The sequence below is a fragment of the Salmo salar genome, chromosome 13 (genome assembly GCF_965601325.2).
Source record: "Salmo salar chromosome 13, fSalSal1, whole genome shotgun sequence".
NCBI classification, from domain to species: Eukaryota; Metazoa; Chordata; class Actinopteri; order Salmoniformes; family Salmonidae; genus Salmo; species Salmo salar.
Window position 1 is genome coordinate 92,164,461 of NC_138303.1, and position 19,436 is coordinate 92,183,896.

Sequence of the window (19,436 nt, forward strand, 5' to 3'; positions counted from 1 at the left end):
GACTTACAAGTCCATGGGCCTGTGTTGGAGATAATGGGCTTTTCAGGAATGAGTCAGAGCCGTTCTCTCTTTCTCTCAAACACATACACGCACACGCGCACACACACACACACACACACACACACACACACACACACACACACACACACACACACACACACACACACACACACACACACACACACACACACGTCGCAACATCAAAAGTAAGTAAACACTACCTTTCACATTTGCGTTTACGTTATAAGCTCATAGAGTGTGTAACACAAGCAAATCGTTCCATTCAACGGCCTGTTAGATATAGCTAAAGCTATTGACACACTGACTTCACTGCTCTCGGTACAAAATGTATTGAGCGTCATTAACTTTGGTACTCAAGTTGTGATTTAATGTGTCACCTGAATTTATTTCACTGAAGTCAGCGCCCCAAGCAAAGTGTTTCTCAGCAAATACATGACATTGGCAACACAATATCATCTTGAAGTCTTGTGCACTCCTGCTTTTAACCACAGAAAGAAGCTTCTTTCTTTTCTGTAGGAAAAACTTGATCTACAGATGTAGGATCTTAATTTGATCACCCTGTTTCAAGGGAAACTTTCCTGGAATGCAGGAAAACAACTTGTAGTGTATTTGAAGTTTAAAAAGGCTTCTGAAGTTTGTAATTTCCACTTTGTAATTATCAACCCCAAGAAAAATGTACATTAATTATAATCCATATAATAATTCACATTTCCTGTTGCTGCAGGATTATATTCCTGCTGTAGCAAACTGGCTCAAATTAAGATGCTACATCTGTATTTGTTTTCTTGGATGGCAAGGTTCATTAATTATATGTTAATTATATGCTGGAGCAAGTTTGTGTTGGCGATTTACCAACTTCAAGATATTTCTAGTCCAAAACGGACAGTATACGACTGACTTTGTGTTAACTTGCTCAATGAGAAAGTAAACAACTGCATTAAAATCCATAAAATTACAGTGAATTCTGCCAGTGCCATAAACAATGTATGCCTACAGATGTTATAAAGACAGATGTTTTAAAGTGTCTTCCCAGTAATAGGCCTAGGCCTACCACATGTTCCCCATTCGCCAACTCTTGTGCACAGGACTCAATTGTCACTCTGAATAGACAGTAGTCTCAGAGTGACAGATTCATGTACTCCAATTTTGTTGATGGATGCACAGGCCAGTATGGTCTGGACTGTCTCGTGTAAATCTGTTAACATTTTGACAATGATGAGGATGATTATAATAATCTTGATGATAATGAAGATGACGATTATTATTGTGATGGTGATGTGGAAAGTGATGGTGCTGATAGTTAGGTAGATGGTGAAGAAAATAAGCGGGTACCGCGTGCACAGTCGTGATACAGAGAGGGAATGAGACGTAGGGCTTATTGGGGACAACGGGCATGTTAGATGTGATTATTTGAACTGACACTCTGAAGTCTAGCACTGACAGAGATCCCTGTGTTAGAGGTTGTGGATGTAAGGGCAATGCCAGTGATCTGCATCGTTAAATGCCTTTCCCAAATGTGGAGGTGCAGGGTGCGCTATAGCAGAGGACATAGCTATCAGAGCTGCTTTAGGGGAAGCCGCCATGCAGCGGTTCAGGTTCAAACAAATCAGGGCAATTCCAGTCCCCAAAACGTGCCATGTTTGAGATCGGCTACCTGTTGTAAAATTTGACTGCAGGGTTTTGCGTCGCAGCATGAGGCAGGCTAATTGCACATTTTGATATAATGATTTTAAAAAAGGCTAGAGAATAATTGGTGGGACAACCCAAATTAACAATTTAATTTTCAACCATACCGCTGTGCTGGTTTTCCATATCCATTTAAACGAGTGATGTATTGCAGTGTTGACTCAATTTATCATGTGCACAGACACGGTAAATGGCCATAAATGAAACCAATCTAAGGCGGTGGATTTGTATTCAGTTCTGTTATTTTTCTTAATTAAGGTTCTGATATGTGAAATGCAGCCAACCGTCTTTGAGCACACGGACCCTCCCCCGCTGCTCTGCACCGACACCATAACATTGAGCACTGGAGGTAGAGAGAGACACATGGAGAAATTGATGGGGAGGCGGGGGAGGTTGCACCAGTAGGGAAGGAGAAGAGGAGAAGGAGAGAGACCGTGAGCGCGCGAGAGCGAGATACGCAGCACCAGTGGCAGGGAAACACACCCGTCTGCCGCGCGCCGAGGAGAGAAAAAAGACATCACGGACAAAGGCAACATGGATGCATTGGAGAAGTATCCGTTCAAACAGATAACGGAATGGATGTGCCGTTCCTCCTGCACTTAACGGGGAACCAATTATCTTATTTTAATGCGGTGGTGGGAGGCGAGGTACTGCAAGCTAAAAAGGCGGAAAGCTGTATTTAATCCGTCTGCGGATCCCATGAGCTGGCAATGGCTGTTACGGGGATATGTAACTGTATAGGAAACAATGTGGCTCATTCTTTTGTTGTATTTTTCTTATTTTGTGGCCTTTCACTTGGACAACTACGGTACTCTATTCCTGAGGAATTAGAAAATGGAGCGGAGGTGGGGGATCTTGTGCAGGATTTGGGGTTGGATATCCGAAAGCTCTCCAATCGAAAGATAAAGGTAACCTCCACCACTGGAAAACGGTATGTGGATGTCAATCCCAAAAATGGAAAATTAATTGTCAATGAAAGAATCGACAGAGAGACGTTGTGTGATTTAAGCAGCACCTGTCTTATAAATTTAGAGGTGCTTGTTGAAAACCCATCTGAGGTGCACAGTGTTGAGGTGGAGATTGTGGATGCTAATGACAATGCGCCGAAGTTCATTAGAGATGAGTATCAATTGGAAATTACAGAATCGGCTTTACCAGGGTCTCGTTTCCCCATTGAGAATGCCCTGGATCCGGACGTGGGATCCAACTCCGTTCGTCAATATCGACTAAGCCCAAACGAACACTTCGCGCTGGATTCCAACAAACCCTCCATCAACAGCAAGCACATTGAGCTCGTGCTCAAAAAGCCCCTTGACCGCGAGCTGGCGCCTTACCACCAATTAATTCTGACTGCTGCAGATGGCGGAACACAAGCAAAAACCGGTTCAGCTAAAATTAATGTGCGAGTCCTGGACACCAATGACAATGTCCCAGTATTTGACAGCTCAGTGTACAAAGTAAAATTGTTAGAAAACTCCCCAAAAGACACACTGGTCATCAAATTGAATGCCACAGACCTTGACGAGGGTACCAATGGTGAGGTGTATTATTCTTTCAGCAGCTACACTCCTGAGAGAGTCAGACAGATGTTCAGCATGGACAGCAACACGGGAGAGATCAGAGTGAGGAGCAATGTGGACTATGAAGAAACCAACTCTTATGAGATGTATATCCAGGCCATGGATAAAGGCCCTGGTGCTGTGGCAGCCCACTGTAAGGTGGTGGTGGAGGTGGTGGATGTGAATGACAACGTCCCAGAGATAGTCCTGTCCTCTCTCTCCAGCCCAGTGAGGGAGGATGCCCGGGCTGACACCGTGGTGGCCCTGATCAGTGTCACAGACCGGGACTCTGGTGCTAACAAACAGGTGAGCCTGGAAATACCTCCGGGCCTCCCCTTCAAGATTAAGTCCTTTAGAAACTACTACACCCTGGTCACCTCCGCGTTCCTGGACCGTGAAACCACCGCTGCCTACAATGTCACCCTCAGCGCCACTGACGGCGGCACCCCACCCCTCTCCTCCCAAAAGACCATACAGGTGGATGTGGCTGATGTGAATGACAACCCGCCACGCTTCGAGCAGACCTCCTACACGGTCTATGTGACGGAGAACAACGCCCCCGGGGCCTCGCTGTGCACTGTGAAGGCTCAGGACTCAGATGTCAACGAGAACGGACGCATCACCTACACTGTCCTCAATGACAACAACCACGGGATCCCTGTCACTTCTTACGTCTCTGTGAAGGCCGAAACGGGAGAGGCCTACGCCCTGCGCGCCTTTGACTATGAGTCACTCAGGGAGTTCCACTTCCAGGTCAAAGCTCAGGATGGGGGCATTCCGCCCCTCAGCCGGGTGGCCACTGTCTACATCTACATCATGGACCAGAACGACCACGTGCCTGAGATCGTCAATCCCCCAGGCAACGGTTCGCGCTCCACAGAGACGGTCCTGAAGAACGCTGAGGCTGGCGCCCTGGTGACTAAGGTGGTGGCGTATGACGCAGACGCAGGTCCCAACGCCTGGCTGATCTATGTGTTGGATCAGTGCACAGACTTGGAACTGTTCAAGGTGCATGAACACACGGGGGAGATCCGCACCACACGCAGGGTCTTGGAGGACAACTCCACCTCCTTCAGCATGACGGTGCTGGTGAGGGACCACGGCCAGCCGCCTCTCTCCTCCACCGCCACTGTCAATGTGGCTGTCATGGAGGTGCCACCCAAGGTGACCCCTGACCCTAAGAGGGTCATCCGGCCCCACAGCACCCTGCTCTTTTCTAATTTGACCCTCTATCTGATCGTGGCTCTGAGCGCCACCACCTTTGTGTTCCTGGTAACTGTGGTGGTGCTGGCCATCGTGCGGTGCCATGCCTACTGCACCCAGCCTGGCTCCTGCTCCCCCTGCTGCGTATCCCAAAAGACCCCCCCTGACGGCGGGAGCAGCAGCATAGTAGGTGGTGCTGGGGGTGGTGGTGGGGGACAACCCAATAACAATGTGGCGCTGCGGCGAGACCTCAAGGTGGAGCCTCACTACATTGAGGTGCGTGGGAATGGCTCTATGACCAAGACCTACTGCTACAAGACCTGTCTGACGGCCACCTCAGGCAGCGACACCTTCATGTTCTACAACACAGGCCGGCCCATTAGCGGCACCTGGGGTTCTGAGCGCTTCTTCACAGGAGGTAGTGGGTTTGTACGGAGACTAAGCATGCCCGACGCTTCACTGCAAGTCTGCCCAGAGGTGCGTCATATTTTTCCTCTTCTATTAAGCCAAATGACTAACAGGTCATGCATGGCATAACAGAAGTATAGCCTCACAATCTTCAGCCTCTCCAGATGACATACTAGGCCAGAGGTGTCAAGCATACAGCCTGCGGGTGGTTTGAGTACAGAAATTATTTAAAAACGATATGCTTTTCTCAATATACTTTAAAATGACTAAAACCAAATTCAAATTGTGTAGAAATTATAATGGACCTACATTTATAAACTTTCTTGACTGTGTCCAGCTCGCTAATAATCACAGAAATGAAAGCTAGACAGTCTAGGAGAATCAAAAATGTTAAAAACGAAGGATAGAGGACTGTCTTTTGCAAATTTCGACAGTGAGGAAATATTACACATTTTCAGAGCGGCTCTCTGGACCATGTTGAAGACCGAATGCGGCCCCCAGATTGCTCAACGAGTTTGACAGCCCTGTACTAGGCTTTATATGTATTGGCTATGTTGGTGCTGGTTGTCTTTAGATGAGTGTTGTAGAACACATTCCATCCTACCACTGTTCTTTGAACTGTCTGTTACATGAAGGGCTGTAGAGGCTCAGTGGTTTTACATGCTAGCTGAAGTCCTTCATTGTCATATTGTTTGCTTTGTTGTCATATTCATTTTATTTGCCAGTACATCTTGAGACTGCGTCAGATATGACATGTTTCTTTGTGTGTGTGTGTGTGTGTGTGTATGGTTGTGTGTCCGTGTGTCTCTTAGTTCCTCTCTCTAGTTGCACAGTGTAGCTACTTCCTCCACCCAGTCCTGCTGTATTTCTGATTATTCAGGGGTTTGTAGTTCACTTTGATGTTGTCATCACATATTCAGTCAGTGCAGGTCATTTTGACTCTACCACTGGCTCATTCTCTATCCAAGTGTGTTTGACTTCATCATATCTCACAGTGTCAGGCTTTGTGTGTGCCTGTGATTTCACCAGTTTAAATGTGGCTGCACATTGTATCTGTCTGTCTGTCTGTGTGCATGTGTGTGTGTGTGTGTGTATTTGTGTCTGTTTTTTCTTTAGTCACAACAACATCTGTGTTAAATTACAGTAACTGAAAGATCCTCTCATAACTTTACTCCTGTATTCCTTCCTCTCCAGTCTGCCACATTGACTCCTCACTCAGAGTTCTCTCTAGCAGTCTTTCCTGCTGTCTCTCCTCTCTAGAACCTATTCCACTGCAGCACTATGCTGCCGTCGGGAAAGTGTTGGCATTCGTGGTCGAGCATGGCTTAGGAGTCAAGGCTGAGTGCTACAGGAAATGAAAAATAAACAGCCCTGCATATGTTTACCACAACAGGGCTGGAATGTTAAGTATTGCAGCAGCACTCATGATAAACATGTTCTCTAACGAGGAACCACAAGTTTCGTTTTCGTTTAACCTCAGTAAAACTCCCAATAGGGGTGCTTCATTACAGACTAGAGCTCAAGGAATTAACGTTCCTGGAGAGTGTGCTGTATTCAGCAGATATGTCTATTGAAATCCACGGGCTCTCTGCTTACATTAGCCATGTTTTAAGGTTGATTTGCTGTATTTTTGTCTGTTTAATTGGCGTGAACTCATGTTTACTCTAACGAGCAGAGATCTGGGTTGTGTCCTCTAATGGGCTGGCTGTCGTACGATCTGATGCTCTGCTGTTTCAGCGCTCTGCTCTCGGGATTACATAGGCTGACAAAACATTGTCAGAATATAGTTCGGAGGCCACATGGGGTTGATTGGAATGTTTTGGGGTTTAGGTTGTGGTCGTGGATGGGTCAAGATGGAGCAATGAGCAGAGGCAGCATCTGGCCAAGATAAGAATGGTGGTGGAAATGAAATTAATCTCCAGCCCCACAAATTAGATTGACTCAGAGAGGTTGTGTCTCAGAGCAGGAAATACTCCCTTCAGAATGAAACTAATTAAAGAACATTATGTACCCTCTTTATCTACTGAAGCCTAAACAGGTATGAGTCTTAAACTACTACAGTACTCACCCCTACCCACAGATCTGATGTCTAGGGCTTCTGATGATGTCAGTGGTTATGATTTGTGTTTTCAAGATGTACATATTCAAATCTCTGAAGCTCCATTATGAACCTTCATGCAATGTGTAAACCTTGTGGAACCAAACTACATGAATTGAAAAAATACACATCAACATGGAGCAGCCTTCTGGAGGAGAACATCAATGAACTTGAGTAATGTGTAACTGCCCTAGGAGAGCCGCCCTTAAAACCTCTTAACCCCAGCCCAACATGAGCAGGGATGGAGGATGTGGTTGGCCTGGTGATAGAGGGGCTCATCCTGATTGGATTAGCTCAAAGCCCAGCTGCAGTGTGACTGATGAGGCAATAATTTAAAAGGGCTGCCTGGAGCTCTGAGCTCACGGCACTCAAGCAAACTTCATCAGGACCACACACACACACACACATACACACACACACAATACGACAAACTGACTCATACACAAACTCCTCAACCTCTCACAGAAGAACTCTCACACACACAGGGATACAGGTAATCTAAGAATGTATCAGTGTGTCTCCCAAAGTCATTGCTTTGGTAAAGGGCACGTGTGTGTGTGTATCTGATGGCAGTGGCACACTGTCTTCCAGAACTGCAGTGTTCCAATCAGGATGCAGAGCTGGGATGTGCACCATGATTAATTAATGAGACCATATCTGCCCCCCCACTCTCTCTCTCTCTCTCTCTCTCTCTCTCTCAGCCGAAGGCCCCGAATGCTGACTGGCAATACTCCACTTCTCTGAGGACAGGGATGCAGAGGTAAGCACTTTACTCTTTTGCCCTCTTGTAAATTCTGCCCTCAATTAAAAAGATTCCCAAGCCCCTTACCACTTTTAGCTCTTAGAATTACAGTATATTGCTTGAAGAGAGCATCTCAGTGAAACACTATCAATTGCTTGGAGGAATATTGTTGAAGTGTGTAGCCAAGGAAATGTTGAACCCATTTTACAGTCCAGAGTCGCCATGCTTGTCTGCACAACAAAGACTGGGAGGCACCCACTCTGACTACTGCACTCTGCAGAAGCACCTGCCTGCAGATAGCATAACATGACCACAGACAGGTCTCAGATCAGATTAGCAACAGCCTCCATAACAACTAGTGGCTCCTCAACATGTGTCTGACCCCACTCAGCCCCTTGTTGCCCTGTTTGGGCCAGCTGTGCCCTGGCTGTCCTGTCAGCCACCCCAGAGGGGTACACACACACACACACACAGACAGTCGGGCAGAGCCATGCTGTTCCAGCCAGGCCCCAGTAGCTCTGCTCCTCTGCTCTGCCATAGTGTATATAGGTCATCTACATTCCGAGCGCCGCTCTTCCCAGATACACAGTCTTTCAGAAGGAACCGTGAAGGACAAATGAGCTGATGAACTGACTGAGAGCTTTCTCAGCCTCAGATAATCACACACACTAATACATGCATGCACATGCACGTACGCACATGCACACACACATGTACACAAACACACACACATACACACACACACACACACACACACACAAATGCATGCATGCACACACACACACTATAAAGGGCTGCAGACTGTTTCGTTATTTACATGAATGTGTTAATCAGTAGCCCCTGGTGGTGGGGCGGTTGGGGGGGTGTGTATGCTATCTTGGGTAAATAAACAAAACAGTAGGAATAATCTTTTTGAGTGTTAACTGTGTTACTGTATTGTATTATACTGTATTATATGGACAGTATTTACACACATCGTTCAAACCATGATAAAGCAGAAGAGAACATGCAATTCTAGTGCAGCACATGCGGCCTACAAAGTTACAAGTATAGGCTAGCGAATTTGATAGTATCTAACAGGTAATAATATAACAGGTAATATCTAACAATTCCACAACAAAACTAATACACACAATCTAAACTCGGCAAAAAAAGAAACGTCCTCTCACAGTCAACTGCGTTTATTTTCAGCAAACTTAACATGTGTAAATATTTGTATGAACATAACAAGATTCAACAACTGAGACATAAACTGTACAAGCTCCACAGACATGTGACTAACAGAAATGGAATAATGTGTCCCTGAACAAAGGGGGGGTCAAAATCAAAAGTAACAGTCAGTATCCGGTATGGCCACCAGCTGCATTAAGTACTGCAGTGCATCTCCTCCTCATGGACTGCACCAGATTTGCCAGTTCTTGCTGTGAGATGTTACCCCACTCTTCCACCAAGGCACCTGCAAGTTCCCGGACATTTCTGTGGGGAATGGCCCTAGCCCTCAACTTCCGATCCAACAGATCCCAGAAGTGCTCAATGGGGTTGAGATCTGGGCTCTACGCTGGCCATGGCAGAACACCGACATTCCTGTCTTGCAGGAAATCACGCACAGAACGAGCAGTATGGCTGGTGGCATTGTCATGCTGGAGGGTCATGTCAGGATGAGCCTGCAGGAAGGGTACCACATGAGGGAGGAGGATGTGTTCCCTGTAACGCACAGCGTTGAGCTTGTCTGCAATGACAACAAACTCAATTCGATGATGCTGTGATACACCGCCCCAGACCATGACGGACCCTCCACCACCAAATCGTTCCCGCTCCAGAGTACAGGCCTCGGTGTAACACTCATTCCTTTGACGATAAACGCAAATCCGACCATCACCCCTGGTGAGACAAAACCGCGACTCGGCAGTGAAGAGAACTTTTTGCCAGTCCTGTCTGGTCCAGCGACGGTGGGTTTGTGCCCAAGGGGTTGTGCCCAGTTGATGTTGAGATGTGTCTGTTACTTGAACTCCGTGAAGCATTTATTTGTGCTACAATTTCTGAGGCTGGCAAGTCAAATGAACTTATCCTCTGCAGCAGAGGTAACTCTGGGTCTTCCTTTCCTGTGGCGGTCCTCATGTGAGCCAGTTTCGTCATAGCGCTTGATGGTTTTTCCGACTGCACTTGAAGAAACTTTGAAAGTTCTTGAAATCTTCCGGATTGACTGACCTTCATGTCTTAAAGTAATGATGGAGTGTTGTTTCTCTTTGCTTATTTGAGTTGTTCTTGCCATAATATGGACTTGGTCTTTTACCAAATAGGGCTATCTTCTGTATAGCAACGCGTCCTTGTCACAACACAACTAATTGGCTCAAATGCACTAAGAAGGAAAGAAATTCCACAAATTAACTTTTAACAAGGCACACATGTTAATTGAAATGCATTCCAGGTGACTACCTCATGAAGCTGGTTGAGAGAATGCTAAGACTGTGCAAAGCTGTCATCAAGGCAAAGGGTGGCTACTTTGAAGAATCTAAAATATATTTTGATTTGTTTAACACTTTTTTGGTTACTACATGATTCCATGTGTTATTTCATAGTTTTGATGTCTTCACTATTATTCTACAATGTAGAAAATAGTAAACATAAAGAAAAACCCTTGAAAGAGTAGGTGTGTCCAATATTTTGACCTGTACTGTATAGTCTACCTTTCATAATATTTCCCCTAATGTTAGTAGCCTATACCTCCTCTTTCTCTCTCTATTGTTGCTTCATTCCTCCTTCCCTTTCAACAGATAAATGTAATACGTTTTGTTGTCCTCATCTTCATCATTCTAATGACATCCTTGAATAATATAGGACTATAATTAGATGCAGACTGCTTTCACTTCTATTCACGAAGACTGATGGTTATGGGTCTGAATAGATAACTGCTATAGCCTACCGCCATCGCACTTTCACTCTTCTTTCAAACTACCCGTGAGTTATATTGGCTGCTGTATTTAACATTCAGCAAACAAGAGCTTGTGTACCTCTTCAAATAGTCTATTGTTATAAGAAATGCTAAAATAATTATGTCCAACAAGCTATTCCAGTCTAACTTTTTCTGCATGGGACACCAAAAGCTAAGGAGTAGTTTTTAAGGAGAGGCCAGCAGAGCACAGGTGCTTGCGTATTGCGCAAGAGATAGAGGCTGCAAGTTAGAAGCTTATTATGCATAACCCATCATTAATTAGCTAAATATAAGGCTAATACTGCATTGAATGTATTACTTCAAAGAGGTAGGCTAGGACATCTATATATAGGGCTATATATCAATCTAGAAAAGGATGATCTATTTTGGATTCAATTTGAATGGGGGTGATGGAGAGAGGAGAGAGAGACTGCTCGCGCGTGCACTGATTTAAAGCAATAATATTAGAGTGATAGGCTGTTTTAAAACTCTGGAGCTACAATTAAAACAATTATAATATTTCCAATGAAAAAACAAGGTGACCCCTGAAAGCCAGATGGAGATGGTAAATTAGACGCTCATTCTGTGTTTATTTTACTGTAGCATAGGCTATGCTGCAGAAAATGTAGGCCTACCTTTCACAAAAAGAGTTCCCATGATGAGATGATGGGTCTTCATGCATTGTGAACTGCGCTCCATACTGAGATGGGCTGTCTGTCCCCACCCTGAGCGTTGATTCATCATGCAGAGGCTTTAGAGAAGCCAGATTTAGATAACGCATATAATTTAACAGTTCCGTTTCACCCAATGCTCTTCATATAAATAATGTATTATAATTTCTGGTTTCTTGCAGTTATTTATCACGGGAAAAGGAAGTGGTTTTGGCCGGTAAATCTTGGTAACCGGGTTCCCGCCATTCAACCCTAGTGTGTGTGTGTTTGTGTGTGTGTGTTTATGTGTGTTGAGGGAAGGGAAGGGAAAGGGAAGGGAAGGGGAGAGGGTGTGAACACAGACGGCAGAAGACATTTTAGATTAATAACAGCACTGCTATACAAACACATTAATATACTCCTCCAGGGGCAATGCTTCTCCCCTGCATACAATTTAGCCATTCTACAAGAATTACGCAATCATCTGCTAAGAGTGCAGGTCCTCCTTTTGTGTAGTATCTAAATGGAGTCTGATTTTCCGGTTTGGTTTTAATGCATTTGAGTAGGATATTTTGATATATTGGATTGATGATCTGGTATGCAGAGAGATTGTGTATCATATCATGGTGACATAGAGTCTCATGAACTCTCATGAACTCTCACCAATCTCATAGACTCTCATCCACCATCTTGGCATTGCTGCAGCAGTTTCAAATGGTACACTCCCTATACCTCTTTCTGCACACAGCCAATCCAAACCCTTGCTTCCATATTCTCCACCCACACACATCCTCCAGACACCCCATTCTGACACACCCCCACCCACACCCCTCAGTTCATATCCCTCACTCAACATCACCCAATGGGAAACCCACTATAAATAGCCACATCTCTCTCTGAGTGATGTGTATTGCAACAGAGGGCAGGATGGCATATAGTTCATAAAGCAGAGGGAGAATAGACACTGCGAGCTGCATTGCAGAGGCTACATCCAGGGCTAGCTGCTCCTCTGCAGGCCTACATGCTTTACATGTATTATGCATGTTTAGGAAAAAGGGTGCGTGTTTGTGTGGGTCTGTGTTTTTATGCGTATGGCCTTTTTTCGTATGTGTGGTTGCCAAGACAAATAATGCAGTCCTGAATGCATCTGTGACTCATACATGCCCTCAGGTTTGTGTGTGCATTAGATGTGGTAGTGATTGTGAATGTTGGAGTAGCATGGTTAGTTGTGACAAACAGTGGATAAGAGTTGACGTACAGTGCACTCGGAAAGTATTCAGATCTCTTGACTTTTTCCACATTTTCTTATGTTACAGCCTTATTCTAAAATTGATTAAATATTTTTTTCTTCATAAATCTACACACAACACCCCATAAGGACAAAGCAAAAACAGGTTTTTATATATCACATTTACATAAGTATTCAGACCCTTTACTCAGTACTTTGCTGAAGCACCTTTGGCAGCGATTACAGCCTTGAGTCTTCTTGGGTATGACGCTACAAGCTTGGCACACCTGTATTTGGGGACTTTCTCCCATTCTTCTCTGCAGATCCTCTCAAGCTCTGTCAGGTTGGATGGGGAGCGTCGCTGCACAGCTATTTTCATGCTCTCTAGAGATGTTCGATCGGGTTCAAGTCCGGGTTCTGGCTGGGCCACTCAAGGACATTTAGAGACTTGTCCCAAAGCCACTCCTGCATTGTCTTGGCTGTGTGCTTAGGGTTGTTGTCCTGTTGGAAGTTGAACCTTCGCCCCAGTCTGAGGTCCTGAGTGCTCTGGAGCATGTTTTCATCAAGGATCTCTCTGTACTTTGCTCTGTTCATCTTTCCCTCAATCCTGATTAGTCCGTCAGTACCTGCCGCTGAAACACATCCCCACAGCATGATTGTCACAAAAAGAGCCGTGTTGAATAGACCAAACTGCAGCGGGAATATGGATGCTCATATTTTAATTCAAAACAAGGAATAAAGCATCCACTGGAAAACAATACACACGACAGGAACAGTCTTACAGGCATACAAAACGCAGTGCAAGAACAACTATCCACAACCCCAAAGAAAAACACACACACCTATATAGGACTCCCAATCAAAGGCAACTCAACACACCTGCCTTCAATTGGAAGTCCCAATCACCAATACAAACATTCACACACACAAAACTGCCACGTCCTGACCCCAAAACTAATACAATAGCTCCATCTGCTGGTCAGGACGTGACTGATGCTGCCACCACCATGCTTCACTGTAGGGATGGTGCCACATTTCATCCAGACTTGACGCTTGGCATTCAGGCCAAAGAGTTCAATCTTGGTTTCATCAGACCAGAGAATCTTGTTCTCGGTCGGAGCTGGCCTGGCCTCCGCAGGCGCAGTGCTTTGGGAGGGCCCGCGGCCCCCCATGGCCTGATTGGTAGAGTGCTGTAGAGATGGTTGTCCTTCTGGAAGATTCACCCATCTCCACAGAGGAACTCTGGAGCACTGTCAGAGGGACCATCGATTTCTTGGTCACCTCCCTGACCAAGGCCCTTCTACCCCGATTGTTCAGTTTGGCCAGGCAGCCAGCTCTAGGAAGAGTCTTGGTGGTTCCAAATTTCTTCCATTTAAGAAATGGAGGCCACTGTGTTCTTGGGGACCTTCAATGCTGCATAATGTTTTTGGTAGCCTAATCCAGATCTGTGCCTTGACACAATCCTGTCTCTGAGCTCTACAGACAATTCCTTCGCCCTCATGGCTTGGTTTTTGCTCTGACATGCACTGTCAACTGTGGGACATTATATAGACAGGTGTGTGCCTTTCAAAAATCATGTCCAATCAATTGGATTTACCACAGGTGGACTCCAAATAAGTTGTAGAAACATTTCAAGGATGATAAATGGAAACAGGAGCTTTCAAGGATGCTCAATGCACCTGAGCTCAATTTTGAGTCTCGTAGCGAAGGGTCTGAATACATATAAATAAGGTATTTCAGTTTTTTATTTGTAATACGTTTCCTGTCCTTCTCTCCTCCTCCTCAAATCAAATCAAATTGCATTTGTCACATGCGCCGAATACAGTGAAATGCTTACTTACAAGCCCTTAACCAACAATGCTTTAAGTTTTAAGAAAACAAAAGTGTTAAATAAAAAATAGATAATCAAAAAATGTATAATAAAATTAAAATGAACAAATAATTAAACAGCAGCAGTAAAATAACAATAGCGAGGCTATATACATGGGGTACCGGCACAGAGTCAATGTGGGGGGCACCGATCAGTCGAGGCAATTGAGGTAATACGCCCATGCAGGTAGAGTTAAAGCGACCATGTATAGACAATAAACAGAGAGTAGCAGCATGTTTATCAAATCAAATCAAATCAAATTTATTTATATAGCCCTTCGTACATCAGCTGATATCTCAAAGTGCTGTACAGAAACCCAGCCTAAAACCCCAAACAGCAAGCAATGCATGTGAAAGAAGCACGGTGGCTAGGAAAAACTCCCTAGGAAAAACTCCCTAGAAAGGCCAAAAACCTAGGAAGAAACCTAGAGAGGAACCAGGCTATGAGGGGTGGCCAGTCCTCTTCTGGCTGTGCTGGGTGGATATTATAACAGAACATGGTCAAGATGTTAAAATGTTCATAAATGACCAGCATGGTCAAATAATAATAATCATAGTAGTTGTCGAGGGTGCAACAAGCACGTCCGGTGAACAGGTCAGGGTTCCATAGCCGCAGCAGCATGTTTATGCGATGTTTCCTCTGTCGCTCTGCCTCTCAGTCAACACATCTGATGGGAGGTGAAGTGATACACGACAGACCATGATAAGCCAAGGGAAGCCAGATTGTCAACTTACACAGACCAGTGTGCAAAGATATTTGCACGCACCTTAATTAACAGACACACAGGCACACACACGCACACACACACACACACACACACACACACACACACACACACACACACACACACAAGTTCCCAGATACACATCAAACTGCGATTATATTGGCACACTGGAAACATCCACCAAATGAAATGCTGCCGGGCTTACCTAAACAGGACTGATTAAAAGCATGGTGTCAACCTTGAAGGGATAATTAGAGCATTAGAGGAGGAAGTGTGTATGAGAGTGGGTCTGTGGGTGTCTGATTGTATAGTTATTTTGATATTGAAAGTGTATCGTCTGTTTCCATTTCCTTTTTGGAGAGTATTTTTAATGAATGTAGTATTGGCTGGACTATGGGAGTCACTTTCTTGACATGTATTTAAACTTTTAACCCTTAAGCTTACCGACTGGGGTTATTTTGACCCCAGAGGGGTATTTTTTATCATATCACAAAAGTAGTTTATTCAATTCTTCAAAATGTTCATGACTTTGTCTAACCTAATTTAGTAAGCGTAAAAAGACGCCTGAGCGGAGGTTCCACTTCCGTTTTTCAGGGTAATTGGAAGTTATGTTGAAAATACTGTATCCCTGAAAAACGGATGGTAGTGTTTTCTGGTCACTCCGCACAGCCTAGACTTTGTCAGTCAAGTTGTTCTTAACAAATCTAAATCATTGTTTAGTTTTTCTGTATCTATATGGACTTTCAAAATCTCATTTCTAGTCCTTTGGGGTCATTTTGACTCTAGCCAAAAACACCTAATTCCCCCTATACCAGCACTTCCCAAACTCTGTCCTCGGGACCCCAAAGGGTGCTCGTTTTGGTTTTTGCTATAACATTAAACAGGTGATTCAAATGATCAAAGCTTGATGATTAGGTTATTATTTGAATCAGCTGTGTAGTGCTATGACAAAAACCCAAAAGAGCACCCCTTGGGGTCCTGAGGACTGAGTTTGGAAAATCCTGCCCTATAGTAATTTGATAAATTGGACCTTTATTTTAATCTAGGTTTCTCTGGATACATACTATTAAGTAGTACACATCATCAGAGGGTGGAAGGGGACCTGTATCATTCATTTTGACCAGATAGACAGATCACCTGCAGAGATACACTGCAGCTAGCTCCCCATGTACTTGCCTAAGATTGTACTTTTCAATACCACATCATATGACTGTGTACAAAACCAAAGTTATTCTCCAAAAATTCTTTATTCTACTGAAAATGTGATATAAATACCAGCATTCCTATAATATCCTCCAATATTCTATATGTGCAACTTATGATTTGGTTGCTATATCATTTGCGTGGAAGTGACTTAAAACATGTTGGCTTACTTTTTAAAGCATGCTGCCAAAGCCCCTACCACTTCCATTCTTTCACTAACAGCGATGCTGGCTGTGGGATAATTAGATAAAGAAAACTAAGCCATACTTGTTGTTCAATGTCTCAAAGGATTACTTTTTGAATTGAATAGAATCCCCTTTTGCAATTTTATTTTAATTTTTTTAAATGGAAGTAGTTTTTACCACATACATATGACAAAAGTAATATTGATTAAAAAAATCTGAAAATAAATGATGCTATATGATGGTAAATTAGCTTTTTATTACTAATGTGGATTGTACTTTGTAAAACTACACATTTATATAAAAGAAAAAAATCATATTTTCGTTTTCCAGAATATGCAAATGAATAATAATTTTGCTAAAATAAGTCTGTTTTAGTCTTTATTTATTTATTACATGTCTAATGGTGTTTTGATAAGACATAAGTTGATATTTTTTTATTATTGTTGTTTTTTCCAATAGTTTCTTCTTAGGTATATGTAAAATATGTTGGTAGCTTGAGTGTTGCAAAAAAACAATTCATAGCCTTTACGTGATCCATACTCAGAGAATGATGGTCAAAATATAAATTGTGACCTGAACTCAAGTTATGACATCACCCGGAAAAATATTTGAATATGAACTTAACTGGCAGCTATTTGTGATGTCATGAATCGGAATATTCAGTCCTGAATTATGACATCGTATGGGAAAACTATGACAAAGAACTGAGTTGGTAGCTTATGGTGATGTCATCAATCAGAATGTACAGGCTTGAGTTATGACATCAGGCAGCAAAACTGACCAAGGACTGAGTTGGTAGCCTATTGTGATGCCATCAATCACAATGTTTGAGGTTTTCTAAACAACCTGGTGGGCCAGCACACACATCTGGCTGGTTTTGATAGGCTATGACCAAAGCTGTACTTTACTTTCAGCTCATTAATGTGTTGATACGGCAGTGGATAAGGATGTATCTAATGAGCATATGTGAATGTGTGTTTTGTGTTCCAGCTCGGTCCATATGGAGGAGTCGTCAGTGATGCAGGGAGCCCAGGGGATGCTGGTCCAGAACTGGCCCACAGTGTCCAGTGCTGCAGGTGAAATGGCTGGCTGGGTGGGGATCAAAAGCACACAGTGTTTATCTGCTGCCTGCTCCTGTAATGGAGGCACCCTGCACACATAGTGATGTGAAATGACAGAAGATAAATAGAAATAAGGAAGTCAGATGGGAAACATGCAGGTGACCTTTTAGAATCCCTGCCAGATGAATAGTAAGCATTAGCGCTGAGACTCCAGAGGGAGCATGCTGGAAAGACTAGAGGAAAGCCAATGACAGACAGCAACACAATCTGCCAAAATAAAAGAGCCAATGAGAAGCTGTTACAAGACAAGCAAATGTGGGCTTATATCTGTCTGTTGGTCAGGTAGGGGAAATTGGGACAGACTTTGATAGGTGACGTGAAGTGTGACACTGCACCATGTCCGACTTAACAGTTGTGATGGGGTGCTGCTGGGAGTGGTACATTTGAAGCCATTGCCACTGACAAAAGAAGAGAGAAATCAAGGCATTCATTTGTCCATATACTCAGTATCTTAGATAAAACGGAGCGAAAACAATTGCCTTTGAAGACTATTTTAGGAATCTGTCTGGTAGTGAAGAGAGGGATAACTAGACAGCGAGTGAGAGAGACAGAGAGGGCTGACTTCATCACAGTTGACTGGTTCGCTCCTGTGGTTGTATTCTGAGGGGTTGTCAGAATGCCTAGGCGCTGGTTTGGTGTTCCTGTCAGCTGCCTGCCTCCGCTCTAATGCCTGCCAGCCCAGGCTGAGGACTCATCGATTTACTGTCCAGTGACAGGAGTTAGAACACAGGTGTAGGACCCTAAGGTGGTTGAGGTATCATCACGGTGATGGACTGAAGTGTGTCTGTTTATGTGTGTGTGTCTGCACAAGCTGAAATTGAGTTGGGAGATTGAGGGAGAGAGAGAGTGGGGTTAACGAGAGGGAGAGCGAGAGTAGGGTTAACGAGAGGGAGAGAGAGAGTAGGGTTAACAAGAGGGAGAGAGAGAGTAGGGTTAACAAGAGGGAGAGAGAGAGTAGGGTTAACGAGAGGGAGAGAGAGAGTAGGGTTAACGAGAGGGAGAGAGAGAGTAGGGTTAACGAGAGGGAGGGAGAGAGAGAGTAGGGTTAACGAGAGGGAGGGAGAGAGAGAGTAGGGTTAACGAGAGGGAGAGAGAGAGTAGGGTTAACGAAGAGGGAGAGAGAGAGTAGGGTTAACGAGAGGGAGGGATAGAGAGAGTAGGGTTAACGAGAGGGAGGGAGAGAGAGAGTAGGGTTAACGAGAGGGAGGGATAGAGAGAGTAGGGTTAACGAGAGGGAGGGAGAGAGAGAGTAGGGTTAACGAGAGGGAGGGATAGAGAGAGTAGGGTTAACGAGAGGGAGGGAGAGAGAGAGTAGGGTTAACGAGAGGGAGGGATAGAGAGAGTAGGGTTAACGAGAGGGAGGGAGAGAGAGAGTAGGGTTAACGAGAGGGAGGGAGAGAGAGAGTAGGGTTAACGAGAGGGAGGGAGAGAGAGAGTAGGGTTAACGAGAGGGAGGGAGAGAGAGAGAGTAGGGTTAATGAGAGGGAGGGATAGAGAGAGTAGGGTTAACGAGAGGGAGGGAGAGAGAGAGTAGGGTTAACGAGAGGGAGGGAGAGAGAGAGTAGGGTTAACGAGAGGGAGGGAGAGAGAGAGTAGGGTTAACGAGAGGGAGGGAGAGAGAGAGTGGGGTTAACGAGAGGGAGAGCGAGAGTAGGGTTAACGAGAGGGAGAGAGAGAGTAGGGTTAACGAGAGGGAGAGAGAGAGAGAGAGTAGGGTTAACGAGAGGGAGGGAGAGAGAGAGTAGGGTTAACGAGAGGGAGGGATAGAGAGAGTAGGGTTAACGAGAGGGAGGGATAGAGAGAGTA

At 44.5% G+C, this 19,436-nt stretch overlaps 1 protein-coding gene across 6 annotated transcripts in view; it reads left to right on the forward strand.

Annotated features, from left to right (window-relative positions):
• The window catches only part of LOC106568101 (protocadherin alpha-C2), a 77,176-nt gene that overhangs the window by 47,963 nt on the left and 9,777 nt on the right, over nucleotides 1-19,436 (forward strand). For 5 of the 6 annotated variants that reach the window (XM_082960441.1, XM_082960442.1, XM_045692362.2 and 2 more), the window contains exons 2-3: nucleotides 7,677-7,735; nucleotides 17,500-17,585. In XM_082960441.1, coding sequence (XP_082816567.1) covers nucleotides 7,677-7,735; nucleotides 17,500-17,585 — 145 coding nt within the window. Of the gene's footprint in view, nucleotides 1-1,803; nucleotides 4,947-7,676; nucleotides 7,736-17,499; nucleotides 17,586-19,436 lie in introns of those variants that run through there. The other variant, XM_014138131.3, reaches the window with a different exon arrangement.